At 46.2% G+C, this 24925-nt stretch overlaps 1 protein-coding gene across 5 annotated transcripts in view; it reads right to left on the bottom strand.

Moving 5' to 3' along the window:
- The window catches only part of Clec16a (C-type lectin domain containing 16A), a 192380-nt gene that overhangs the window by 136248 nt on the left and 31207 nt on the right, over positions 1-24925 (bottom strand). For 3 of the 5 annotated variants that reach the window (XM_029544291.1, XM_029544290.1, XM_021209468.2), the window contains 2 exons: positions 24448-24561; positions 9141-9372 (listed from right to left, as the gene is read on the bottom strand). In XM_029544291.1, the coding sequence (XP_029400151.1) occupies positions 9141-9372; positions 24448-24561 (346 nt within the window). The remainder of the gene's footprint in view (positions 1-9140; positions 9373-24447; positions 24562-24925) is intronic. The other 2 variants (XM_021209467.2, XM_021209466.2) reach the window with 1 other exon arrangement.

The raw sequence follows: 24925 nt of genomic DNA, 5'->3' as shown, positions 1-24925 counted from the left end.
AATCTGCTTGTTTGTTCCAAATTTGGCCACCAACTCTGAGAAAGAGCCACCCAGAAGTGCAATAGTTCTCTATACAGCCAGAACCTGCAGCAGAAGCTAGTCCAGCTCCCACTGTGGCCCAGAAGCCAGCAGTAGGTGATCCTGGCACCTTAAGTTCTGACTGTGTCACCCTGGGCACCCAGCGGCTCAGCCAATCCTACTGAGTTTCCCCAGATTCCGCTGATTTCCTAGGTGAGTGTAGACCAGTTCTTTCAAAGTCAGGATAGGTTTTCATCTTTCTCTAAACAACTTTATCCACCTGAGTTTTACAGTTAAAGTTCTTACCTGGGTTCCACCAGCTCTGTCTCTTTTGAAATGGAGAGAAGTGGCTTTGGGGAGAGGCTCTCTAAGAGCCTGTGACCTTTCCTGTGAACCCCTCTTTCGCCATACCAGAGTGTCTATGGTGGTCTTGTGTTGCCTTCCAGCCCCACGCTGACCTGTCCTTGCTGATGCTGTATTTATTCCAGGGCAGCCAGCTTCCACCAATGGGCCAATCAGGATGCTCCAGTGTCCCAGGAGCTACCAAATAGCCAGAGATTCTGCTAACAGCAACTCAAGGGCTCCATCTGACCCTCAATCATACATCCTCAGCCCCACCATCCAGGCTTCTGTTTAAATGAGAATGGCATGTTGAAGGGATGAGCACTTTAAAAAAAATATGAACTGTGTGTATGGGGGAGGGTATGAGTGCCTGTGAGCATGTGCAGAGTGAAGAAGAGGACACTGGGTATCATGCTCTATCACTCTCCACCTAAATTACCTGAGTGTGACTTACTGACAGTCTTTTATTATTAGGCAACCAGTGAGCCCTATGGATCCTCCTATCTATGCCCCCACAGCACTAGAAGCACACCTGGCCTTTTGCTTGACTATTGGGGATTTGAACTCATGTCCCCAGGCTTATGCAACAAGCACCTTTACCTGCTGAACTGGCTTTGCAGCCCTAATGCTCTGTGTTCCTATGATCATCATCAAAACAAGTATATCTAAGAGTGCAGAGCTCTGATAGGGGGACGAAGGCATGCATCAGGGTGGGCATGTGCCTATGCATACGGGGCCCTGGGTATATCCTGGAATCACCTGGAAACAAATGCTCAACAACATAAGTAAATTACAAGTCGGATGGGAACTAAATAGTATTTTAGAATTTTAGCCTAAGAATCCTTAAGAAATAGAGTTGTTTTTGTTTGTTACAAAATAATTAATGGAAAAATTAAAAGTTAAAGATGTATCAAGTTTCTAATGTGCTCTACCACAACCTTTAATCCAACAATGCAAAATTCAAATCATTCCCAAATCTAACCCTTAAGTGGTCTATGTGAGCATTCCTCACAGCATGGTTTACAGTTAGTGGCTGGTAAGATGGCTCAGCAGGTCAGGCACCTGCCACATAAGCCTAAAAACCCTCTCTACAGTTGTGCTCTGACTTCTACATATAGACACATGCATGCTAGCTCCCCACACCCACCCTCTACACAGACAGATGAAGAAATTGGAAAAATCTTCAGGCTCTGTGTACAAAGGTATGCATGGGCACATGCCCACCCTGATGCATGCCTTCGTCTCCCTATCAGAGCTGTGCACTCTTAGATATACTTGTTTTGATGATGATCATAGGAACACAGAGCATTAGGGCTGCAAAGCTAGTTCAGCAGGTAAAGGTTCTTGTTGCATAAGCCTGGGGACATGAGTGTAAATATGAAAAATCAGTGAATTTCATATTTACACTTGGTTCCATCCCCAAGACAACAACTCATTACTCTTAGTGTATGGGATGTTTATTTCAAAATCTGAAAAGATGGTAGCCCAAAGCATTCTGAAAAAGAATCCTCAACCTGTTCTTTAAAAAGAAAACGTCAGAGAGACAGTTCAGTTAGCCATTCATAACTGCTCTTGCAGAAGACCTGAGCCTAGTTCCCAGGACTGACAGGGGTAGCTCACAAGTGCTGGACTCCAGCTCCAGGATCTGACACCCTCTTCTCTCTTCCACTGACATCTGCCCTCGGGAGCACAACCTCCACAGAGACACAAAGGGATACACATAAAAATAAAATTTAAAAACAAAGATGTATCAGTAATAATCTTGAGAGAGTTAATTTTAGGACAGGGAATTTAGCACTATTATATAATGCTACTGTCCTCCTAGAAAAAAAATCTATTCAAATTATTTTAGAAGTTCACACTAAACACTTTGATTGTTTGACACAATGACTTCTGAAATAAATCTAGCCTTTAGTTAGAACTATTATAAAGACTGGGATGCCAAGAGTGACTTACTCCTGCCACTTAGGAGAATCATCTTCAAGAACTGTTGTATCTTTCTTCTTCTAGCTTTATTCCAGTCTGGGAAGCTGTATCTACCCATGAAATCTACTGCAGCTCTGGGTGCAGAGAACCCAGCGGTTATTTTTCTGCCTTGCCCGTAGCACTAAATCCAAGTATACAGCTGGGGTGGCCTAACTAAACAGGGGTTGAGCAGGGTTTTCTAGTCCAGTTCCTACTTTATAATGTGGCTCTGGCTTAATCCATATTCATTGTTTATCTTTATCTCTTCATTCTAGGTATTACTTTTATTTGAATTTATAATGAAATCTCCCCACACTTAACAAAAGGTAGTTTAAATCTTCCTAGTTTGGCTGTTTGGGTAGGTTTAGATGAAGTGGCCTTTTGGAGGAAGTCTATCATTGGGGCTCGGCTTTGAGATTTCAAAAGTTAGCTCTTTTGTCCTCTTACTGTGAATCACAATGTGAGACCCTCAGGGACTCTTAACCTTCTGGAACTATAAACACAAATAAGGCCTGTTGGAGTCTCCCAGCTCTCGGTCGCCACTGGACCACCTGCAGTTATCCGCCAAGCCTACCTTTCTGTTTACACTAATCACTGTTCTTCTAAACCCAGCCCCCTGCAGACGCTAAAACCGGCAGCAAACTTCAGATCCACCAGAGCATCATAGTGTCTCCATCGCCTATCGAGAGGACCCTGTTGATTTTCAAGAAAACAACTCCACCCTGGTGCCTTGATCCTTAGACCTGCCTACGATCTTTGGACCTTTGTCAGCACCTTCAAAGACTGAGGAGGGGACTGGGGAATCTTTCCATGTTATTTAAACGGAGTTCGGTCATTAAACTTCGAGCCTTGATCAGTAAAATATTGTCTTGGCTCCATTTTTCTTTCGCAGCCTATTCCCCTTTAAGACAGTCCTACCCTTCAGGACGAACCTAGACCAGAGTGAGTGTTTCCTCGGGTGGGAACACTCAAAGGCCTTCATGGTACTTTGTCACAGTGATAGAGAAGTATAACACACACACACACACACACACACACACACACACACACACACGCACACACGCACGCACGCGCACGCGCACACACACACACTCAAGTGCATATACCAGAGGACAACGCTGAGTGTTGGTCCTCCTCAGGTACTGTCTGTCTCTGTCTCTGTCTCTGTCTCTGTCTCTCTCTTTCTCTCTCTCTGGTGCTGGAGTTACAAGTGTGCCATTTTCTAAAATAAAATAAAATAAAATAAAATAAAATAAAATAAAATAAAATAAAATACAGGGCTTCTGGAGGTTAAGCTGAGCAAGCCTGTTACCGCCTGGGCTATGTCCTCAGCTCCTGTAGGATCTTATAAGGGTCTGTACAGAAGAGTAGCTGCACCATGACAACAGGCAGAGAAGGATGGCTGCAACAACAGGCAGAGAAGGATGGCTGCAGTGGGCGGGGGCAGGGAGAATGGGAATTGTTTCACAGATAGAGTCTCAGTTCTGCAGGATGCAAAGAGTTCTGGAAAGGATGGCGATGGACATACAAGATGGACCCCATAGCACTGCTGACTCTCATGCTTCAAAGTAGTGAGAGTTCATTTGCCAGAATCTTACCACAATAAAAAAGAAACAAAAGAAGAAGAGGAGGAGGAGGAAGTAGGGAGAAAAAAGACAGACGGACAGACAGACAGACAGGAACCAAAAGCAGGCAAGGGCATCTTCATCTCCTAGGTACCACATAAGTGATGACAGTACTGGGAGAACCATGAAGGTCAGGACACAAAGACATTGATTTCTTGATGTGACAACTCTGGCCATATCCTGGAACTCCCCCATCCTCTGACAGCACTAACCCCCTGACTTGCCTAGGAGGAGTCGTATCTGGTAGATGAAGTGCTCTTAAGGGAAACAGCAGGCACCACATCCCAGCAGTCTTTGACTTCACAATTCAAGAATTTCTTCAATCTGGATTCTCTATTCCAGAAACCACAAACAGACAGACAATGGAGAGGGAGGGAGAAAGGCAGGCCTTCATAGGAAGGTCAAGGTGAGGGGAAAGACTTGCTGCTAGTTACCTAGGTAACCACAGAGGGCTGTGATTGGCTGACTCTGGAACAGTGGCTAGGGCAATAGCAGGGGTTGGCTGGAGTATGTCCCCTTCTTTGCTTATTCGTATCTCTCCTGAACACAGTGATTTTTCTGGGCATATGACTTTTAGAGGATTTGCCCTCACTGACCTCTATGCTTCTCTTGTTAAGTCTGTATGAAAGGCACAGGCAAAAATCTCCCCACTACATAATGGGGGGAGGGGAGGGAAGCTACCAAGTCTCTTTCTCATTGGCCCACATGCTTACACTCCGAAATGAACCCTGCTGGGCTGGGGAGATGGCTCATGGGTAAAACAGTTGTCATGTATTCGTGAGGACCTGAGTTTGAATCCCTCAGTCTTGCAAGATGCAAAGAATTCTGGAGATAGTGATAGATACACAAGACAGGCTCCCTTAACACTGCCAGCTCGCACACTTCAAAGTGCATGTAAAGCCACATGCAATAGCATATTCTGTAATCCCCATGCTCCCATCATGAAATAATGCAGAGACGGGAGAATCCCCAGCAAGCCAGTCTGCCTGGTATACACAACGGCAGAACATGAAAGCCTGTCTCACAAAGTGGAGGGTAAGGACAGACACTAACCTTGTCCTCTGATCTCAACATTCTCAACATGTGTGCTGTGGTCTATATGCACAGACATGAACACGGATATATACCAGGAACAGAGAAAAGAAGAAAGGTCTAGAGAAACTGTTGATGGTATAGGCCCAGAGTGTACCTCTATGCCTCTGCCTTCCATCTTGATCTGGGCTGCTAATGTGTCACAAGCAGAAATCTTTCCCATGTCATATGGGAAATTTTACTGTAACAGCCTCAAGCTGAGCATCAGAAAGACCCTCCGTAGGTGGACATGTGCTGTAGAGTTTCAACTTACTCGAAACCACAATGTGGCTCAAGACAAAAACTAGGACTCATGTTTCAATATCCCAACGAAAGTCAAGAATGAGGCCAGGTTCCACTTCATTCCTGCAGAGACTTTTAAAGGACAAAGCAGATCAAGTCTCTGGAGACCCCTCTATCCAACTGACTAGGCTGTCAGTCTTGCCTTCTGCCACCACGACAGGCCCATGTGGGAGTCCAGGAAGGGAGCTGGGAAGGTTGGGTTAGCCAACCAATTCCTAGTTGTTCCTTAGGCAAAACCATCAGTCTGCCCTGCTGTTCCCAGGAGGAGGTAGGTACTCCATCTCTCTGCTGGTCTCATTATTAACTTACTGCTCTAAGCAAGTCCAAAAGCAGATGGATGTCCCTTCAAATAAGGGCCAGCTAAGAAATAAGCATGTGTGGTGGCTGTCTGACATGTGTGGTGGCTGTCTGACTTCTTGGGCAGAGCTTCTTCAGCTGAGGGGCGTAGGCATCCTTTGTCTGTCTTTCTTTCTTTCTTTCTTTCTTTCTTTCTTTCTTTCTTTCTTTCTTTCTTTCTTTCTTTTTTTAAAAATTAGATATTTTCTTTATTTACATTTCAAATGCTATCCTGAAAGTTCCCTATACCTTCCCCCCGCCCCTGCTCCCCTACCCACCCACTCCCACTTCTTGACCCTGGCCTTCCCCTGTGCTGGGTCATATAAAGTTTGCAAGACCAAGGGGCCTCTCTTCCCAATGATGGCCGACTAGGCCATCTTCTGCTACATATGCAGCTAGAGACACAAGCTCAGGGGGTAATGGTTAGTTCATATTGTTGTTCCACCTACAGGGTTGCAGCCCCCTTCAGCTCCTCGGATCCTCTCTCCAGCTCCTTTGTCTTTCTTTTAACAGACCATTTCTGCAGAAATTGGAGGCTGTAATCTTGTAGCCTTGGAACAAGTCACCCAGGACTTGAGAACTGAGGGACAGCAAATTTCTTTGTAAGCTGGAGATGAGTGAAGATGGGTCAAAAGCACACATTCATTTCATATACCTTCAGTGTCTGGGCCTAAACACAGAAGTGCAAATTCTGGGAGCTACTTTACAAAAACAGAATAAGAGAAAAGAAAACTCCAATCATTCTACATTCACATCAAGCTGTGGCAAACTGTTCCACTTGAGATGCCCCTTTCTCTCTTCTTTTTTACCCTACCTTTCTATGTGGAGACTTCTTTGTCACCAGAACAGGGGCAGCAGACATGGGGGGCAGGGGCACGTGTGTCTGTCACAAGCACACTGTTAATCACCCCCTGATGCAGGCCTAATAAAAGGAGCTTGGAGGAGGAGTGACAGGAGGAAGAAGCAAGCACCCACCACCTGAGCACAGCAAGGAGAGGGAAAGCTGGGGCCCAGCACCCCACACTCTCATCCCTGCTTCTGATACACACTTCAGAGCTTAGGAAGAAGCTGCCATTGCCCCATGACCCATGACTCCATAGGAACGAATCCTAGTTTGCAGTAAGAACTGACACCAAGGGTCAGGATTTCACAGCTGTCACTTTTGCCCAAACACAGATGCAGGGTGAGAAGAAAACATTCATTATCAGCACCTTCAAATCTAAGTCTAAAAGAAGGCATATATATCTTGGGAAGCTTTAGAATAGAAGTAGACTAGCAAGGCCTACGGATGCTATGTATTCACGGTGAGCTGGGTGGGAAGGTGACAGCAAGGCCTACGGATGCTATGTATTCACGGTGGGCTGGGTGGGAAGGTGACAGCCCACCATGTTTGGGAATGATTAGTGTGTCTGAGAACTGACAAGGCAGCAAAATGGCCACAGGGGTCACTGGGAGCCACACCTGGCTGAGCTATGAAGTTTATGTTAGCTGCTTAAGCTAGCCTCTGGGGAAGCCCTAGGGTCCTATTTGGCACAATCTGTCTGTGTAGCCTGGGAGACCCACGTTGGGAGGTAGGTAACGGTGTCTTCCCTGTACAGGGGCAGGTCTCAGCACCAGAAGCCACACTCCAAGCCCAGCACCCTAAGTGATATAGCAGCCTCAATAAGCTGGCCTATAGCCCCTTTGTGCTGGGACTGAGCTATCTGGCTGACAATAAGGTTAGGGTCTGGGGCCAAGCCTGCCCTGTCCATACCACTATTAGTTATAGCTGTGGCTGCCTGAAAGCATCTCTCAAGGTCTGGAACAAAAGCAGGAACATCTTTCCAAGATGATTTGACTAGAACACATTGTGCAAAACAAGATACAGACATCCATCTACCCATCCTGCCCCATGCCACTACACCATGCCTAGACCTTCTTCCCAGCTAATGAAATCCTTAACACAGTGGAAAATAAGTGAGTGTGACTTACCTCATGCTTATCCCTTAACTTTACTGCCAAACTGATACTTACAAGCAAAGGCTTCCAGACCACAAATGAACTAAATGTACCAATTAAACCAAAAAGCACAATGTATACAAAGAAAAGCAGGCTAGAGACCTCAGCCTTAGGAAAAGTAGGCCACCAGGAGACATTTTGGCTAGACTCACTGACATGTGATTGTGGTGTTCACTGACAATTGCCATGACAGTCACTCCAGGGCCCAACAGGTTGGGATGACAGGGTATGTGCTGGCTGTAGACCTGTACACAGCTCTCAAAAGCAAACAAGCCTCTAGTTCAGCGGTTCTCAACATGTGGGTTATGACCCCTTTGGGGGTCAAATGATCCTTTCACAGGGGTCACCTAAGACACAGTTATTTATATTATGATTCATACCAAGTAGTATAATTACAGTTTTGAAGTAGCAATGACAACAACGTTACAGTTGGGCATCAGCACAGCATCAGGAAGGTTAAGAAGCACTGCTCTAGTCAGTGGTTAGTGCAAAGCTCTGCATGGCTGTGTCAGCCACTTAGGACGTGGTGCTTAGCTCAGGGCCCATAAGGCTGGACTACTCTTAGCTGGGATGCTCCAAAGAGGTTGCATTTGTCCAAGGAGGTGTGGGGTCTTCCTTCCAGCCAGTAAGCTCTGACCTAGCACACCAAGCAGAGTCCCATTATCACCACCACCCAAGCTTCAGCTCGGGGCTCTGAGTGGAAAGAGCCTAGTCTTTGATACAAGCAACTGACTACTTGCAGTGTTTTCAACTCCAGACCAAATGTTCTCCAGAGGGTTGTAGCATCTACACAAGACAGGGAGCGGTGAGGAAGGCGGATATCCTGCCAGGGTGAGAGAAGGCAGGTTTCTGTTCACTGAGCACATATACACCACACAATTGTGCCTCACTCTGAACAGATGGGACTTGTAAAACCCAGCTACAGAACCTGGAGGGAGGCTGTATTTAATCGAGTGACTGCAAAAATCCATCAGCTATCAAAGACATACTGTCTCATCAAACCTGGGCCCTTTCCCTCCCACAGTATACTGAACACAAATCCTACCCCCAAGTTAGCAGGAATGGGAACAGCAGCCATAATGGTGAATGGAGGTGTTAACAATAAACAATAGCTGCAGCAGTGGCAGCAGCAGGTGCCACCACATTTTCTAAGGGCCTGGAGCTGTTGTGAGATGGCCAAGTGATTGTGTGATTTAATTCTGGTAATGCACTATACGGTGGCTATGATGTGTGACTAGCTTTTTACGGATAGGAGACCTTGCTCCAGGTCACACAGGTGAGACTTGCACTGGATATGCTGTTGCACAGCCCACACTGCCTCTGAATGGCTGGGCTGTCCAGAATGAGGTACACTGGTGGGTGCTGAGATGAGCAGAAGCACCCAGGGGACACACAAGGAGCAGGAGAAGAACAGGACACAGAGCCTCGCTGGCTGCAGGGCTGGCGTGGGTGAAGGGGCCGTCCGTTCCCGGGTACACTCACCTTCACGCTCCCCACTTGTCTTCATGCTTTTTGAACCACCCTCTGTACCTTTAGTCTTCTCAGCGTCTTCCTGGGCATCTTCAGCAGACCCTCTCTCCTCGTCCTCCTCCTCCCCAACGTTTTTGTAGTTGGGTCTCTTTTGCATCCGCTTCTTGCCCTTGTGCTTGTTCATCTCAAGGGACCGCTCGAGTGTCTCAGTGGGCTTAATGAAGCACCGGATGCTGGGCTTGGCCTATGTGAGTCCAAGAAAAGCAATGAATGAATCAGGATGCTAGAATCTCAATGGATGCCACGAGCTGCCAGAGGTCCTGCCTTAGCAAGTTACTTCTAAAACAACTGACACTACTCCTAAGTTGGTGGCAGGACTATTTCCAACATTCTCCACATCACTAGTAACTGGCTAAAACATTAGCTACCATTTATGGCTTGCTATTCTAGGCCTGGTGGCGAAGGCCTGTAACTCAGGCTACTTGAGAGGCAGAGACAAAATGATCTCAAGTTCAAGGTCGGCTTGAGCTACAGAGTGAGTTCCAGAACAATCTGAACAACTTAGATTCTATCTCAGGAAGAAAGGAAGGCCTGGCATGTAGCTGATGGTAGAACACGTACCTAGTGTGGATGAAGCCCTAGGTCCTCTCCTCAGTCCCACATTTGAGAACATGCATGTACACATGTACACAAAACATGCTGCCTTTTCCCATGCCAGCTCTGTGCGCTCTAAACATCAGCTTGTCAACATGGCAAAAATTCTGCTGTGCTCTGTCTATGCCTGAGAGCTCAGAGTGTAGCATCTCACCCAAAGTCTCCAGCAACCTCAAGAGCACTGTTGTCCTCCTTATGCAGATGAGGAAGCAGTTTAGAAGTAAAGAATGATCTGCCCAAGGTCACCAAGTCAGGAGGCAGCAGAGCCTCAAATCTATACACTCCCTGCAAAGTAGAAGTCACAGCAACAGTAACTGGTATTGTTATTACGTTTTCTGAGGGGAGGAATTGAGACAGGTTTCAGATAGCCCAAACTTGCTATGTAGGAGAGCCTTCTGTCCCTGTCTCCTAAGCAATAGGACCGCAGGCTTGTATCATTATGGCCGTCTTATTAACTCTTACTTACAGTCAGTAAAATACTACATGGCCGAGGAGCCACAATAGCAGCATGCCTTGCTATTACAGAAGCAAGTGCCAGACAGAAAGGGCAAAGGGCCCAGATGTGGTCATGCACCAGCTCTCCCTCTAGGGGACTTGCTAAGTGGCAGTGTAGAGGTTTGAATAAGCTTGGCCCATGGGAAGTGGCACTATTAGGAGGTGTGGCCTTGTTGGAGGAAGTGTGCCACTGTGTAGGTGGGCTTTGAGGACTCTGATGTTAAGGTTTCACCCAGTGTGGAATGAGAGCCTCCCTGTGGATGCCAGTCTCCTGGGTGCCTTTAGATCAAGATGTAGAACTCTCAGCTCCTCCAGCACCATGTCTGCCTGCATGCTGCCATGCTTCCCACCATGATGATAATGGACTGAACCTCTGAAACTGTAAGCCAGCCCCATTAAATGCTGTCCTTTATAAGACTTGCCTTGGTCATGGTGTCTCTTCACAGCAATGAAACCCTAACTAGGACAGTCAGCATGAGCCAAAGACAAACTAGCTCCCAAGAAAAAGGTTTTCTCTAAGGAAGGCAGAGGTCTCAGAGAACAAGAAAGACCCCAGTCACCAATGCTCATGTCCTAGACTCCCATAAACTCCTCATAACCATGATATGCAGAAATTACAGATTCATTTTACAGGTGAGAAAACCAAGGCTTGAAGGGTTGAATTTGTTCAATTGCCGAGGCTGTGGAACTGCAGACGCTCTGTCAGCACCAAAGCCCCAGTGCTTTGACAAACAGCAATGCCCTCCTTGGAAGCCACCTCAGCTTTACACTTAGAGTTCTTTAAAAAAACAAAAAACAAAAAACAAACAAACAAAAAAACAGTATAATCTGGAGATGGTGGCACATATAGTAATTCCAGCACTTGAGAGATAGAGGCAGAAGGACCAAAAGTACAAGTTATTCTCAGCCACAATCCAAGTTCAAGGCCAGCCTGGTCTACACAAGAGACCCTTTCTCAGGAACGGTGGAGGAACGGGGCATGTGCATGGTGCTGGGCACATGGGGTACACACCTGGGGAGACTGAGGCATGAAAATCACTTGAACAAGGCAACTTAAAGCCAGCCTGGGTGGAACAAGATTCTATCTCAGAGGGAAAAGTAGTATATCCATGCAAACAAATTCATCTAAAAAATGAGAAAATACAAAGGAAAATGGATTTGTCTGGGTCAGGATTCTGATTGAAATGTTTATCTTTCCAGACTCTAAATGTTCAAACATCAATTTGTCATTTAAAGGAAGATTTAGAATAAACTTTTCCATTATCTTTGTATGGATTATCTATCTTACAAGTTTATCCCAAGAGCCACCAAGTATATTCTGGAGGGGGAGGGACACTGTACCTTGCCAATAAGTGCAGTGAGCTCAAGGGAAACAAATTAATTTCAATAATGTCTGAAACAAAACCCATTTGAGAGCTAAATTAGCATCCAAATCCAAACATTCATTTTTATTTGCTCATTTTGGATTATTCAAGCACAAAAAGGACAGATAAATTCAACTATGATTCTACTATCCAGGAAACCAAGATAATATACTGCAGAGGTGGAGATTGGGCAGTCTGAGCATGTACGGCTTGACAGCCGGCATCCATCAGAGCCCAAGCAGGATGTAGTCGTCAGCTATCCTATCAACACCTATCTGCAGTGAGTTTTAGAGCATGCCACACAGTGAGAGGGCTACCAGACACAGGTGTAGTCACTGAAACCGAACACACACCTGTGTGCTAGCAGTTAAGGACAGAGATCCACATGGGGGGCTATGACAAGTCTTCCCTAAATTCAAAACGGCTTTAATAGTCACAACAAGTGGTGGAAGAAAGGAAAGTAACAGAAGGGGCTGGGGTTGCCAGCAGTCTGAAGGCCAGTACAACTGCTTCATCTTTTTGCCTGAAATGCATGCAGAGAAGTTCTGGCCTTCTAAAACCAAATGAAATCATGGATATACAGTTCCTCCTGATTTGGACCTGTAGTTCGGTGGTAGAACCCTTGCCCAATAGCTACGTGAGTACTCTTGGCTAGCTCACCATGGGGGAGGGGAAGAGAGAGAGGGGGAGGAAGAAAGGAAGAAAGGAAGGGAGGAAGGAAGGAAGGAAGGAAGGAAGGAAGGAAGGAAGGAAGGAAGGAAGGAAGGAAGAGAAAGGCAGGCAGGCAGAGAGATGCCCCTTCAGAGGGACCAGCAGTTCACACAGTGCAGCAGCCACCCTTCCCTTCCCAGCCACAAAGGAAACATGGAGAGGAAAATCAACTGCAGGAATTAATGCACAGGGAGGAGTGGGGCTCACTGTGGAAAATTCCCCAAAATAAAACAAAACAAGTTTTTTTTAAAAGGATTAACTCAGATGGGTGTAATGCTGCACACCTTTAATCCCAGCACTCAGGAGATAGAGGCAGAAGGTCTCTGTGAGTTCAAGGCTAGCCCTGACTACACAGTGAGTTCCAAGCCAGTCAGGACTATATGATCAGATCCTGTCTCTACAAAGAAAAGAAAGAAAGAAAAAAGAATTTAAGAACTTTCCAAGGAAATTGACTTTTCTGTATAGCCAGGTATTGGGTGGAGATAGGGTACAGAGAATGGGGAAATTTATGTCTCTAAGACTATAATCATCTAGCAATAGCTGGAAACATGTAGAGAAGGCCCAAGGGTGAGGAAGGGTTATGAAACTCTGGTCAGCCCTGGCTGCAGTGGGAGTTCACGTAGATGACAAAGACTGAAGTCCAGACTTGTGACACGGCTCAATGGGTAATACACTTACTGAGCTACTAACTGACCTGCACAACACCCCCTACTTCAGGCCAGGATAGACAGGACCTAGAACTCAAAGCCAGTAGGGAACCACATGTTCAGGTCCACCTCCTGATAAATGCCAAGCCATGGCTACTGCTCACCACTATCCCCCTTGTAGGCTTCAACTTCCACATCATTCCAAGGGACATCCTATCAGCCCTCCCTGAGGGCTGCTGAGAAGTACAGAGACAGCCACCTCTGTCTGTCTTTCCTGGAAGTACTTTTCCCCTGATGCTAGTGAGCACTTGAGAGCCTCACACTGCTAGGAGGATCTTGCACATCGTGCAGGAGCTTGCCTCTGGCCACCTCACACTGTAACGGGGAGCTAGAATGGAATCCGGTGTCCACCAGACCACTGCTCCTTTCCATAGCACTTGCTGTGCTACTCAACAAGCCAGCCTCTGAAGCACTGAGGGGAAAACTGAGCCATAATCTGTGTGTGGTGGTACATACTTATAATCCCAGCACATGGGAGCCTGAGGTAGGAGGACTAGTTCAAGGCCAGTGTAGGCTACTTGGAGAGACCTGGTCTATAAGCCAATAAATAGCGTAAGTCAAGTATACATCTGACCAACAGGAAAAGCAAGTACTATGTAGACCAAAAGCTTATGAGTTTTATTTGGTTTTAGGTCTTTTAGTAGAGCTGGGATTGAATTTAGGGTCTCATATACACCACACAAGTACTTGATCATTGGGCTAACAACATTCTAGTCCTTATTTTGCATTTGGATCTAATATATACAAAGACTAAAACTCACAGAGGCCACAGTGGCCTAGGTTTGCACCTCCTGTAACCAAAGGCACCACAGTACCTGACTTCCCACAGGCCATGGCAAGACTATTCTCATTCCAAAAGAAGGTGCTCAAGAAGCAAACATTACATGGCATACACACTGGGATGATGAAGGGCACACATGTGCCAATGTACCATGCCAAGAAGTAGGGCAGCATGAGCTACTGAACCCAAACCTAGTCATGCTCCCAGGATGTGTGACTTGTTTAATGGAGGCTATGTCTGTTAACAGTGGGGGTGCAGCACTGACGATGCAAGAATTTAACTTGATGAAACGCCACTCCCCTGGAACCAGAGAGGACTTGTAGAGTCAAAGACTCCAGGGTCCATGCTTAGCATAGCACCTGGGCTTTTAGACAGGCAGCATGTGACATCATGATAGTACTTTCTGGGAAGTAGCCTAGGACCTGTGGTCAGGGCTACAGGGAACTAGGAACTAGCATCATCTCTTGTTCTCTCCACCTAGGCCATTCTCTCCTTCCCATTGCCAGCCTAGCTCTAGCGCCCTGCCAACAACTGTTTCTGGCATTCGAAAAAGAGCAAATAAATGTCTATAAGATTAATGAATTTCAAGCCAGCCTCTTCAATCAATGCAAGGAAAGATCTGACATCCCTCATTAAAGAATGACATGCTAAGCAGCTGACTGCAATTCTTTAGGGAAGGTGCTTTACCCATCATGCTCTCTAAGGAAGCATCATGAACTCTCAGACAGTGCTGGCCATTTTTTTCTGTCAGTTCAGGACACTGTGTTCTTACATCTCATCCACCTGGACATTAGGATCACAGCATATGAAAGAGCCAGGGCAGAAACTGTAATAGGTTCAGGCTCAACACTAGCAATTCTAGAGGGACAAACATTCAACCTCTAGGACCCTAGACTTCCTTGTGGGGAGACTGGGGCATAGCATTATTTTGATCTCTAGAAAAGAAGCATGAGACAAGAGATGCCATGCCTTTTATAAAGCTAAAAACAGCCCCTCTGCCGGCTCCACAGCCCAGCCTCCCCTGTCCCTAGCCACCAGTTCCTTGAAGACTCCATTCCCTGACATAAGTTTGCAGACCCAAGGTTACCTCCAAGGCTAATCCTCCTGAAACTGTCTCCGGTCCTTCAGACACAGGTCTATATCTATGAGCGTGTGTTCATTCGCTGTCTGACCATCGTCCCAGAGAGTTAGGATGAGGACACGTGTCTTACTCATTCTTATTCATTCTGGGTTCCCCGAGGCCAGCACGGCAGCTGCCTATAATGTGTAAGTACTCAGTAAATGCTCAAAGTGGGGACTAAGCATTATGTCTATGGTCAGCAGGCTGGGCCCTGCCTGCAGTAGGGCGAATCCAAGTCATGAACTCAGTCATGACTATCCAGCCTCTCAATCATTTGAGAGAATAAAGCTTACCATGGTTCTATCTCCCCTGTCCTCTTTGCTTTTTATTTTGAGACAAGGTCTTACTCTGCAGCCCAGTCAGGCCTTGAGGTCTTGATCCTCCTGCCTCAGCATCTAGAAGTGAGACTGTAGGCTTGCATTACCAATCCCAGGAAATGCAGCTTAATGTGACCTTTTCCTTCTATGTTCTCTTGGTGAATTGTTACACAGGGTTTAAGTCCGATGAAAGCGAGCTCTGGGAGTGTGGAGGGCTCTCCTGACCCAGACTCTAGTATGCTTATTTCAAGTGTCCTCCAAAACCCTTTGTCTGGGATGAGCTGGCCTCTTTTCTCTGTATCAGGGATAGGGAAGGACAATAAACAGCCCAAGAGTAAGAATACCGTGCCCTTGAAAATAGCTGACAAGGTCAAATATTTCCAACCAAGTTTACTGTTGTTTATCCCATGATATAAAAAATGTCTACTGAAGAAACAGGAAGCTAGGGCTCCTTCATGAACACTCCTGGAAATCTCAATTGGAAACTCTAGTCTGTTCCAGCAAGCCTTCCCAGATACTTGTGCTGGACAACTATACACTCCCAATTAGATGACAACTGTCTTGCTGCTATTTCTCTTTTACTTGGAAGCCTTGCCTGAGGGGATGCCTGCTCCACCCAGAACTCTCACTGGGAAACCACTCTGGCTACCTCAGTGAGGCCACACTAGTCCCTTTCTGCTGAGTACTGTAAGTCCTTAATTTGATGTTGCCTTTGTCTGCCCTCACAATTAGGCTACTCTGCAGAATGCAGTATACAGACCCTAGCTGGGTGATGTTTGCCATCCATCTGATCCTTCTCTACTACTTGCTAGTGATTCTTTTGATTCTGTTTGGTATATATTTAATAAATTTTCTCATCCAAAGCATGGAAATGTAAGCAAGGATCATCTTTTCATCAGTGACGTTTCAAAATTTGTTTTCGGGATACAAGGAAGGCCTTCCAGGGTGAGGTGTTGAGAGCCCAGTAAGTGGTCAGCAGACAGGCCTGTTAGGATCTGCTAATCATGCGTCATCAGAATGCTCTAGAAACTGGTTCAATCCACCTCCCAGGAGAGCTACACTCCCCTCAGGCATGAGGAGTCAGTGACGCCTGTCTGCCACCACAACCACCAGAGTGTAGAGTGCCCAAGGGCCGGTGTCTCTAGGATGGACACAGTGACCCTTCTCACCAGTGGTTGTCCATGGCCCAACAGGTGAAACATCCAAACAAGAGCAAGAAGTTTCTTCGTTTAAGAATCTGGTTCTGACAAACAAGATTGCTGTGGCTTGTTACTGATGAGGTATCTGACTCCTTCCTTGGGAGCTATTATTTCAATACACTTCACTGTAGTGAGAATTCTGAAATTTTGGTTTCTTAAAAAAAAAAAACACAGAAATATTATCAGAATATGTTTTCATTTTAATCCCAGGTGTGGGATATGGGATTGCTTTGTAGCAGCTGACTATAATTTGCCCTGTGCTGTAGCAGAGGCATGGTTTTGCCAGCTGCATATAGATAGTTCTGGTAACTTTTCACAGGGTATGTAAATGCTAGGGCCCTGAGAGGTGGGGTTGGTGGTTGGCAGTCATTCAGCAGTGTTGGTTACGGTTTGTTAGTAGTGTTCAAAGAAGAAACAAGATAGAAAGAAGATTTGAGGATCTCTAGCTTTCTCCCTCCCCTCCATCCTTCTTTCTCTTCTATCTACTAATAGGAGGTGAAACTGGGGAGATAAAGAGTGGGAAAAAGAACCCACAAAGTAGCAAAGCCAGCTACACTTCATTTCAGGAACCATGCCAGTCACTGGGAACACACCAACCTCATGTTCTGTATCAGCATTGGAGTCCTCCAGTGGCCCAGAAGGCTCCACATGCCCCCGACAGTCTCCTCTCTACTTCCCACACTTCACCATGCCATGCTTCCTTCTCCTTCAGCTCCAGGCATGTCATATCTTGGGGCCTTTACATGAGCTACTCATTTTGACCACAATGTTCTTCCCTTCTTTTTATACTTGAAGTCTAGGTTCGCACATCACCCTCCTACCACTGTGAACATGCTGCTGTGACTTGTCCTGTCTCCTCTTTGCTGCTCCTCTCCTAGAGCCTCTGGTGTCTTTGCTGTGACGGTTACTATAGGTGGCACTATTTCTCTCTCTTCCTATGAGGCAGGGTCTTAGATTTACTGCTCTATCTCCAGGGCCTAGAATGACACCTGACACAGAGAAGACACCTACAGTTAATTTCTGAAAAAATGATAAATACATTGAACCACACTAGAGTAACTCAAACACTTTGTTAAGAACTGCAAGCACCCAGAGAGGCCACTCTGGTAACAAAATCCAGAAAAGGCCCAGCATACACATACCAGAAGTGATGAGTATCTTGTGTGGGGGGATCTATCCCTGTTGGACCAGGAACAGGGTCCTAGTCTTTAGTTCAAGACACCTTCTGCCTTGGTAGAGAGATTTTCTGTCTAGAGTCTCAATACAATAGGATTCCTTTCAGCTACCAAGCCCAACTCATGCCCAGGGTGAGTCCCTAAAGCTAGTGCAATGCTGTCTTCCTTAACGTATGGGGCATGAGAACACTCCAGCTTTTCCTTTGGCACTCTTCCTTCTTACAGGGTGTCCAGGAGCTGAGACTCCATGGTAGCTGCATAGAAAAGACCATTCTGAGACCCGTTCTCTTGTGAGAATGCATGTGACTGAGTTAGTGATGGCCCTCGACTCTACAGGTCTGTTTGCTCCTTTTGGTATTCACAGCCCTCTCACCAAAACACGTGTGCCTTGGAACTCCCATCCCAGCTGGAAAACAAACTCCTACCAAGGCATTCAGCAGGACACCCAAAGCCCAGAGCAGCCCTGTGACAGAGCCAAGGGTCCCCAAGATGGTCACTGACATTCTGAGCCAGCAAACACATGACCCAGAGAAGCCAGGCTCCTGTGGTCTCAGATGATGGCTATATACATCTTATCCTGGTAGAGTTTTCTGCTAAGAAGAGGAATGGCAGGAGCCATAAAGAGAAGTGTAGCTAACATGCGGATGCACTCCCCAGAGAACCATTTGGGTACCTTCCCAACTGGCTCGCCTGACACCTACAGAGGTAGTTAATGACTAATTTGGAGGGAAAACACTATTCTGTCTCTTAGTTCATATTCTGAACTCCCAGCCAGCCAGTCCTGTCACACATATGAGTGATAAAATATTTGCACCACCTAGAGGTGAAACCTGGTGGTTAAGTTGGAAAGCAGAATGCAAGCTGAGAGTTTAGCTCACTGTCACCAATGGCAGTGTCTACTCTAGTCTTGGCAGCCTCTGTCACTGTTGTTATTGCTGATGCTCCCCCCCCTTTATGCCCTTGCCTGTGTCTGAAGTGCTTCCCCAGGCACCTGCTGAATAGCCTTCAGTTCCAACAACAGCGTGCCAACCCACACACACTTATATAGGCCCCATATAAGGGATGAGGTTGTACAGCCTCACCTAGCATTCCTGCACCAACTGGTGTTAAATCTAAGAACAAACACTACACATAGCAGAAGCCCTCCTTACAAAGCCATGTTTGTTATTCTAGCTGTAGAAACAATGAGACTGAGGCCTGGAGATGCAGACTAACTCAACCTGGGACATCTTGAGGCACTGCTGCAGGTACCAGATGCAGAGTGTAACATGTGAACAGCACAAGAAAGAAACAGCGTGCTGAGAGACTTCACAACAAAGTCACAAACACCCCATGACTGTTGTCCCTGCCCTTGCTGCCTCATTTATTCCAGCACCGAGTACTCTTGAACTCATGAAGGTAAAGCAGAAAGACGATAAACCTAAGACCAACTGCCCCATGCGATGCAGTAAGTTAAATGTCAGCCTGGACTCCCATTTTTGGTGGTACTCCATCTTTAGGTGGCAGGGAACACCTACAGGTAATGAAGCACACCCCCAATTTCAACCCATAATCACTTTGCAAACCTTAGAAGAGGCTACCATATGAGTTGCCATTCTTGGGTATGTGTGGTAGTTTGAATGAGAATGGCCCCACTGTCTTATAGTTTTGAATGTTTGGTACGCAGTTGAATGATTTAGGAAGAATTAGCTGATGTGGTCTTGCTGGAGGTGTGCACTGTGCTTCAAAGCCCACACCAGGCCTCCAACTTGTAGATAAGATGTAAGCTCTCAGCTCCTGCTCCAGCACCATGCCTGCCTGCCTGCCTGCCTGCTACCTTGCTCCCCTCCATGATGTTCATGGACCAACCATCTGAAACTGTAAGCAAGCCTCCAATGAAAGGCTTTCTTTTATGAGCTGACTTAGTCATTCTGTCTCTTCACAGCAATATAAAAGTAACTTAAAGAGCATGTGTTGTCTGAAAGAAACTATTTGCTCTGCACTAGAATCCCAGAAAGAGCTAGTCTGCAGCAGGAGCCATATGATGGTAATGCACACAAAAATTTCAATTAGACATTTATCTGCCTATTCTGATCTGTGTTAAATTTAACCCTAAATTATAGCCCTTCAGAATAATTCTGTCCCTCCTCTGCTTCTCTCCAATTTTGGTTTGGGTTTGCGAGAGGTCTGCTGGTAAAAATGAAGCAATACCAGTAACTTATCTACAAATTACAGGAAGGAGAAAGTAGGGTAAAAAAGACCAAGAAGTTAAAACAAGTTTGATCAACCACATCCGAGCCAGGCAGGAAATAATAGGAGACTTCACAGGGAAGGAAGGCAACTTGCACAGGACTACTGTTAAACAATTCACAACTGGCAGTTACCTAGGCAGCTAGTCTAGGATTTCCACCTACAGGCATCAGAAGGTGGGGCTTTGATCTCACACCTACAGAGAAACCAGCCTCTCACGTGCCAGCTCCTTCAGTTCAGCCACTCATGCAACCAGTGGGTGTGTCTCCCACAGTGGAGGCTGGACCTCTGCCCCAAGAGGAGACCATGGGGGAAAAGAACAGACCTCCTGAGAGCCATCTGAGAGGTGGCCAGTTGCCATCTGCTCTGTGCTTTTGCTAAAGCTGCAAACCACAGCCTGTCTGTTGTGTCTACTTGTGGTCAGGTACTGCAGTTCTGTAGGCATCAACATGGGATAAAACCAGGGACAATCTCTGTGTTATTTCTTACAGCTACATGCAAATCTACAATTACCTTACTAAAAAATGTCCTTTAGAAGTCTGCATGCAAGCAGATGAAGTAATAAAGAAAATGGGTTGAAGTCAATGATTGCTGAATGCTTAGTCATGATGGGACATTTACATCCTCCTCCTTCAAAGTCCACGGAACGTCATGGAGAAGGTGGGAAATGTAAGAGCTAGAGGATGGAGTGGTGTGCTGTGGAAAACTGTGTCCCAAGCATGATGGGGCTGCTGCACTCCAGCTCATCATTGCTGTGATGACGTGCATAAGACCTGACCTACCAATGTTGTATCATGAAGTCAGGGGACTCACGAGGCCCCACCCTTCCTGATGACATATTGGCAGTTAATGGGAGTTGGAAGGAGAGGCACAGGCTCTGCTCTGTCTTCTGTGAGGACTTATTGGAAGTAATAGTTTCTGGGAAACAGAAACATTTTCTTTAGTTGTACAGCTACTGGTAAGGTGCCCATGCTCTTGTGGGAAAACTCTGCTAATTAATGATGAAGTCCACCATGACTAGAGAGCTTCTGGGCTCAGCACAATATGGGAGACTCTCTTCATTAGTGGGTCTTCTTCTTCTCTACCCTTGTCTGGAAAATCCAAAACCCTCTTTCTGAGGAATGTTAGGTAGCCTTAGTTTGGTTACAGGATCAGGTTTGATTACAGGTTTTGACAAAAATTGTTCAGCCAACACCTGAGATTCCTGAAATGCTTCCCCAAGCTTTGGGTACCCATGCTCCAGGTACCCTAAACCCCCAACCAATGACCTCTGCCCATCCTGCATGTTTCTACCCTCAGTCCCCCAACACTTTATAAGCCTTCAATCACCCTAGGTAATGTTGATCTGCCCCCTGAGAGCTGGTTCCAGTGTAGTCACTCACTGTATGTACTCACAGGGCTTCCAGATCCCCAACCCCATCATCTCTGCTCCCTCTGCCCTTGTGGATTGTATGGGCCGATGATCCACGAGGGTGGGAAGACCCACATGCTCCTATACAGAGCCCTACTGAAATTCCCTGGTCACTGGGAAAATAAAAAAGGAAATGAAAGCAGAAGGGGAATTAGTAGGGAAAGGGAAGCAGATCATCAGGCATGAGATGGGACTAAAGAGTGTAATGGGAATGAATATGATAAAATGTTTCATATGCATGTATAAAAATGTCATAATGAATCTGTTATGTAAATCAATATATGCTAAGAAGAGACACAAAATTCAAAAAGAAAGTGGGTATAGACATATAATACATTATTCAGCCTTTACAATTTAAAGAAATTTGGCAATAGCAAAACGGGTAAACCTTGAGGACACCATTCTACATGTAGTAAACCAATAATAGAAAAGAAATACATGATTCCACTTTGTTACATGAGATATCTAAAATCATCAAACTCATAGAAGCAGAGGGTGGGACAGTGCCTGCAGGGACAGGGAAGTAGGAAGGGTTCAAGAGAAATACAGTTTCAGTTTTGGGGTGGCTCTGGAGCACATGGAGAGCATGATGAATGAGTTTAAGAGATCTGTGAGGCTGGCCGTGGTGGTGCACGCCTTTAATCCCAGCACTTGGGAGGCAGAGGCAGGCGGATTTCTGAGATCGAGGCCAGCCTGGTCTACAGAGTGAGTTCCTGGACAGCCAGGGCTATACAGAGAAACCCTGTCTCGCAAAACCATGAGAGAGAGAGAGAGAGAGAGAGAGAGAGAGAGAGAGAGAGAGAGAGAGAGAGAGAGATCTGTGAGACACTGGCCTGCTGGCAACAATAATGCATTATGCATTTAAACACTTGATATGGGGCTGGGAGATGGATCAGTCAGTAACATGTTTGCCGTGAATGCACAAGGACTTAAATTTGAGTCCCCAGTACTATATTAGAAACAGGCAACGTGGTGTATGTCTGTATTCCCAGAGCTGGGAAAGCAGGGGCAGAAAAAGACACTTCCTTAGCACCCACTAATCAGCTAATAGAGCTCAATCAGAGAATTCTAGGTTCAGTGAGAGACCTGTCTCAAAGAAAACCAAGTAAGAAGCAAGTGAGAAAGAAATATGACATCAATCTCTGACATACAATCCTTGACATACACGTGCATATACATGCATGTATATTTGAGTGTGTGTATGTGCGCGAGTGCACACACATACACACACGTTAAGAAGCTAAATGTTCTTGCCACCTGTGAAAACCAGTTCCCCAAAGAACTCTGGGCTCATATCTTCCAACCCCAAGTCTGACTTCAGCGCTGCTCATGGAAGACATTCTGGGAAGAGCCTTGGCAACTACACTGGGCTTGAAAATGGTATCAAACAAAAGAGTTCAAAAGGACCTAAGACATTTTAAACTATTATTAATATAAATGAAGTGTCAACTAGCAGCAGGTGAAGTGGGGACAAGGCAAAATAAACAACAAACACATGTCTCCTGAGGGCGGCCTCAGGAAAGCTGAGAGGCTTTCTGCAGAAAATGTGCATAGCAATCAGATTGTCTCCAAAACTCTGTACTCACAAGTGAAACTCTACATTTCAATGTTGGCATCTTAGAAGACTTTCTTCTGACCACTTTGAAGAACACACCAAGCAAGCCTGAGCTGAAATCTGCTAGTCACTTGCCTAGCACTTGGGATCTATTTTCTGTCTATGCTTACTTAGTCCCTGCAACCTGCTTACTTTCCTTGATTTCCAAGTGGGATAAAACAACTTGTCTGAGCCGGGTGTGGTGGCGCACGCCTTTAATCCCAGCACTCGGGAGGCAGAGGCAGGTGGATTTCTGAGTTTGAGGCCAGCCTGGTCTACAGAGTGAGTTCCAGGACAGCCAGGGCTATACAGAGAAACCCTGTCTTGGAAAAAACGAACAAACAAAAAAAACCCAACTTGTCTAGGCTATCCAGCTAGTAGGGGCTAGACCTCTGACTGGGCTCTGCTGCCTGTGCTGAGTTGGTAGTGCATTACTGCATCTGTTCAGCAAAAGCTACTTAAGAAGTTATAGAAAGGTCTGGAGACATGTCTCAGCTCTTAAGAACACTTGATGCTCTTGCAGAGGACCAGGGTTCAGTTCCCAGCACTGATGGTGGGTGGCTTACAACCACCTGTACCTCCAGCTCTGTGGGATCCAACACCCTCTTCTGGCCTCCACAGGCTCCTGCACATGTGTGCACCACAGAAGCTTTCCATCTACAGGTTCACACTGCACTCAGGCAGGGACTCATGTCACAGCCTATGCAATTGCAGACGTGACAGGAACTCAATAGGATGAGATCTCTGAGGAGCCAGGTGTGAGGGCCTTTCCAATGGTGGGTGTGGTAGGGACACAGGAGAGTTGTGGGGGAAAAGAGCAAGTTGGGAAAGTCCCAAGGCAACCTGGGGCTCAGGACACCTGAGAATAGCAGGAGGGATGACATCAAAGTACTGAGATAAGCAGGAGAGACTCCAGGAAGTCACAGTCCTGGTCCCGGGTGTTTCCCTTCCTTAGTGTGCAAAGTGCAACTCTAAGTTCCACAGAATCCAACATGGCTAGACATACTTAGTTCATAATATTTAGTAATAACCTGAAAGCCAAGAACTTCCACTTCTATGGAAACATAAGATGACTTGAGAATATGGCATCCATACTCCCAGATTAACTTCAGGCTGGGTGGGACAGCAGCTGTGCACAAGGAAAGCTGTCCAGATTGCTGTGTTGGCACACCCTAATGTTCTCACACTGGACCAGTGACATTCACTAATGGTCACTCCCCAACCTCCGTGGATATATGTGCCTTAGACAAGTTGTTCTATCAACTCTCATTATGTCTCAGAAACAGTATACATAGCATCTAGGGACCAAGGGTTATACATTCAGCAGTACTGGACTGATCAAATCCACTGTTTATGCTGGACTCCAGATTTCCCCAGGTGCACATCTAAAGACTCTGCCTAGGCTCCCTGTATCCCAGACCACCTTATACATCCTCACTAATGTATAATAAAAATGTTGTAGTGTTTTTTGTTTGTTTTCTTTTTCTTACTTCAGAGAAATATGAATTTGCAAAGCAAATACTGCTCCTTATCAAAATGTAGACAGTCCTTGAGTGACTTACAGAACTTCTGGGAACATCCTGTGCAGGCTTTGTGTATGTCTCAGATAAATCGCCATTCAGAATGACTTCAGCCAGAGAGTTCACCAGCGGGGCGTGATGTATAATGAGGAAGACCTGGTGAAAGGGGGAAATGAGATGCGCGTTGAGGAGCTCAGTCCTCCGGTCTCTTCCTCCCCAAACCCACATCCCACCCCATTAAGGAGAAAGCTGCCCTCAGCTCTGGAGGGGTTCTTCTCCACCCTGCTGCCTGTTTGGCTAGCTGTACTTCCTTGGGAACGCATCCAGATCATCACTGCTCAAGTGGAACACGGTGGGAAAGGACAGCCCAGCCAGCATGCTCCTTCCCATGGCATGCCAGGTTCCATCATAAATAAGACCATCAAGGTCTGGGGAAGGGGCAGTCATGCTGAGATTCCAACACTGAAATTGTCCCAAACCCTGCTATGAGTTTTACCATACTGGGGTCACAGCAGTGTTG

The sequence above is a fragment of the Mus pahari genome, chromosome 12, assembly GCF_900095145.1.
Source record: "Mus pahari chromosome 12, PAHARI_EIJ_v1.1, whole genome shotgun sequence".
Classification (NCBI taxonomy): Eukaryota; Metazoa; Chordata; class Mammalia; order Rodentia; family Muridae; genus Mus; species Mus pahari.
The sequence above is the reverse complement of the archived record's forward strand: the minus strand, read 5'-3'. Positions and strand labels throughout refer to the sequence as shown.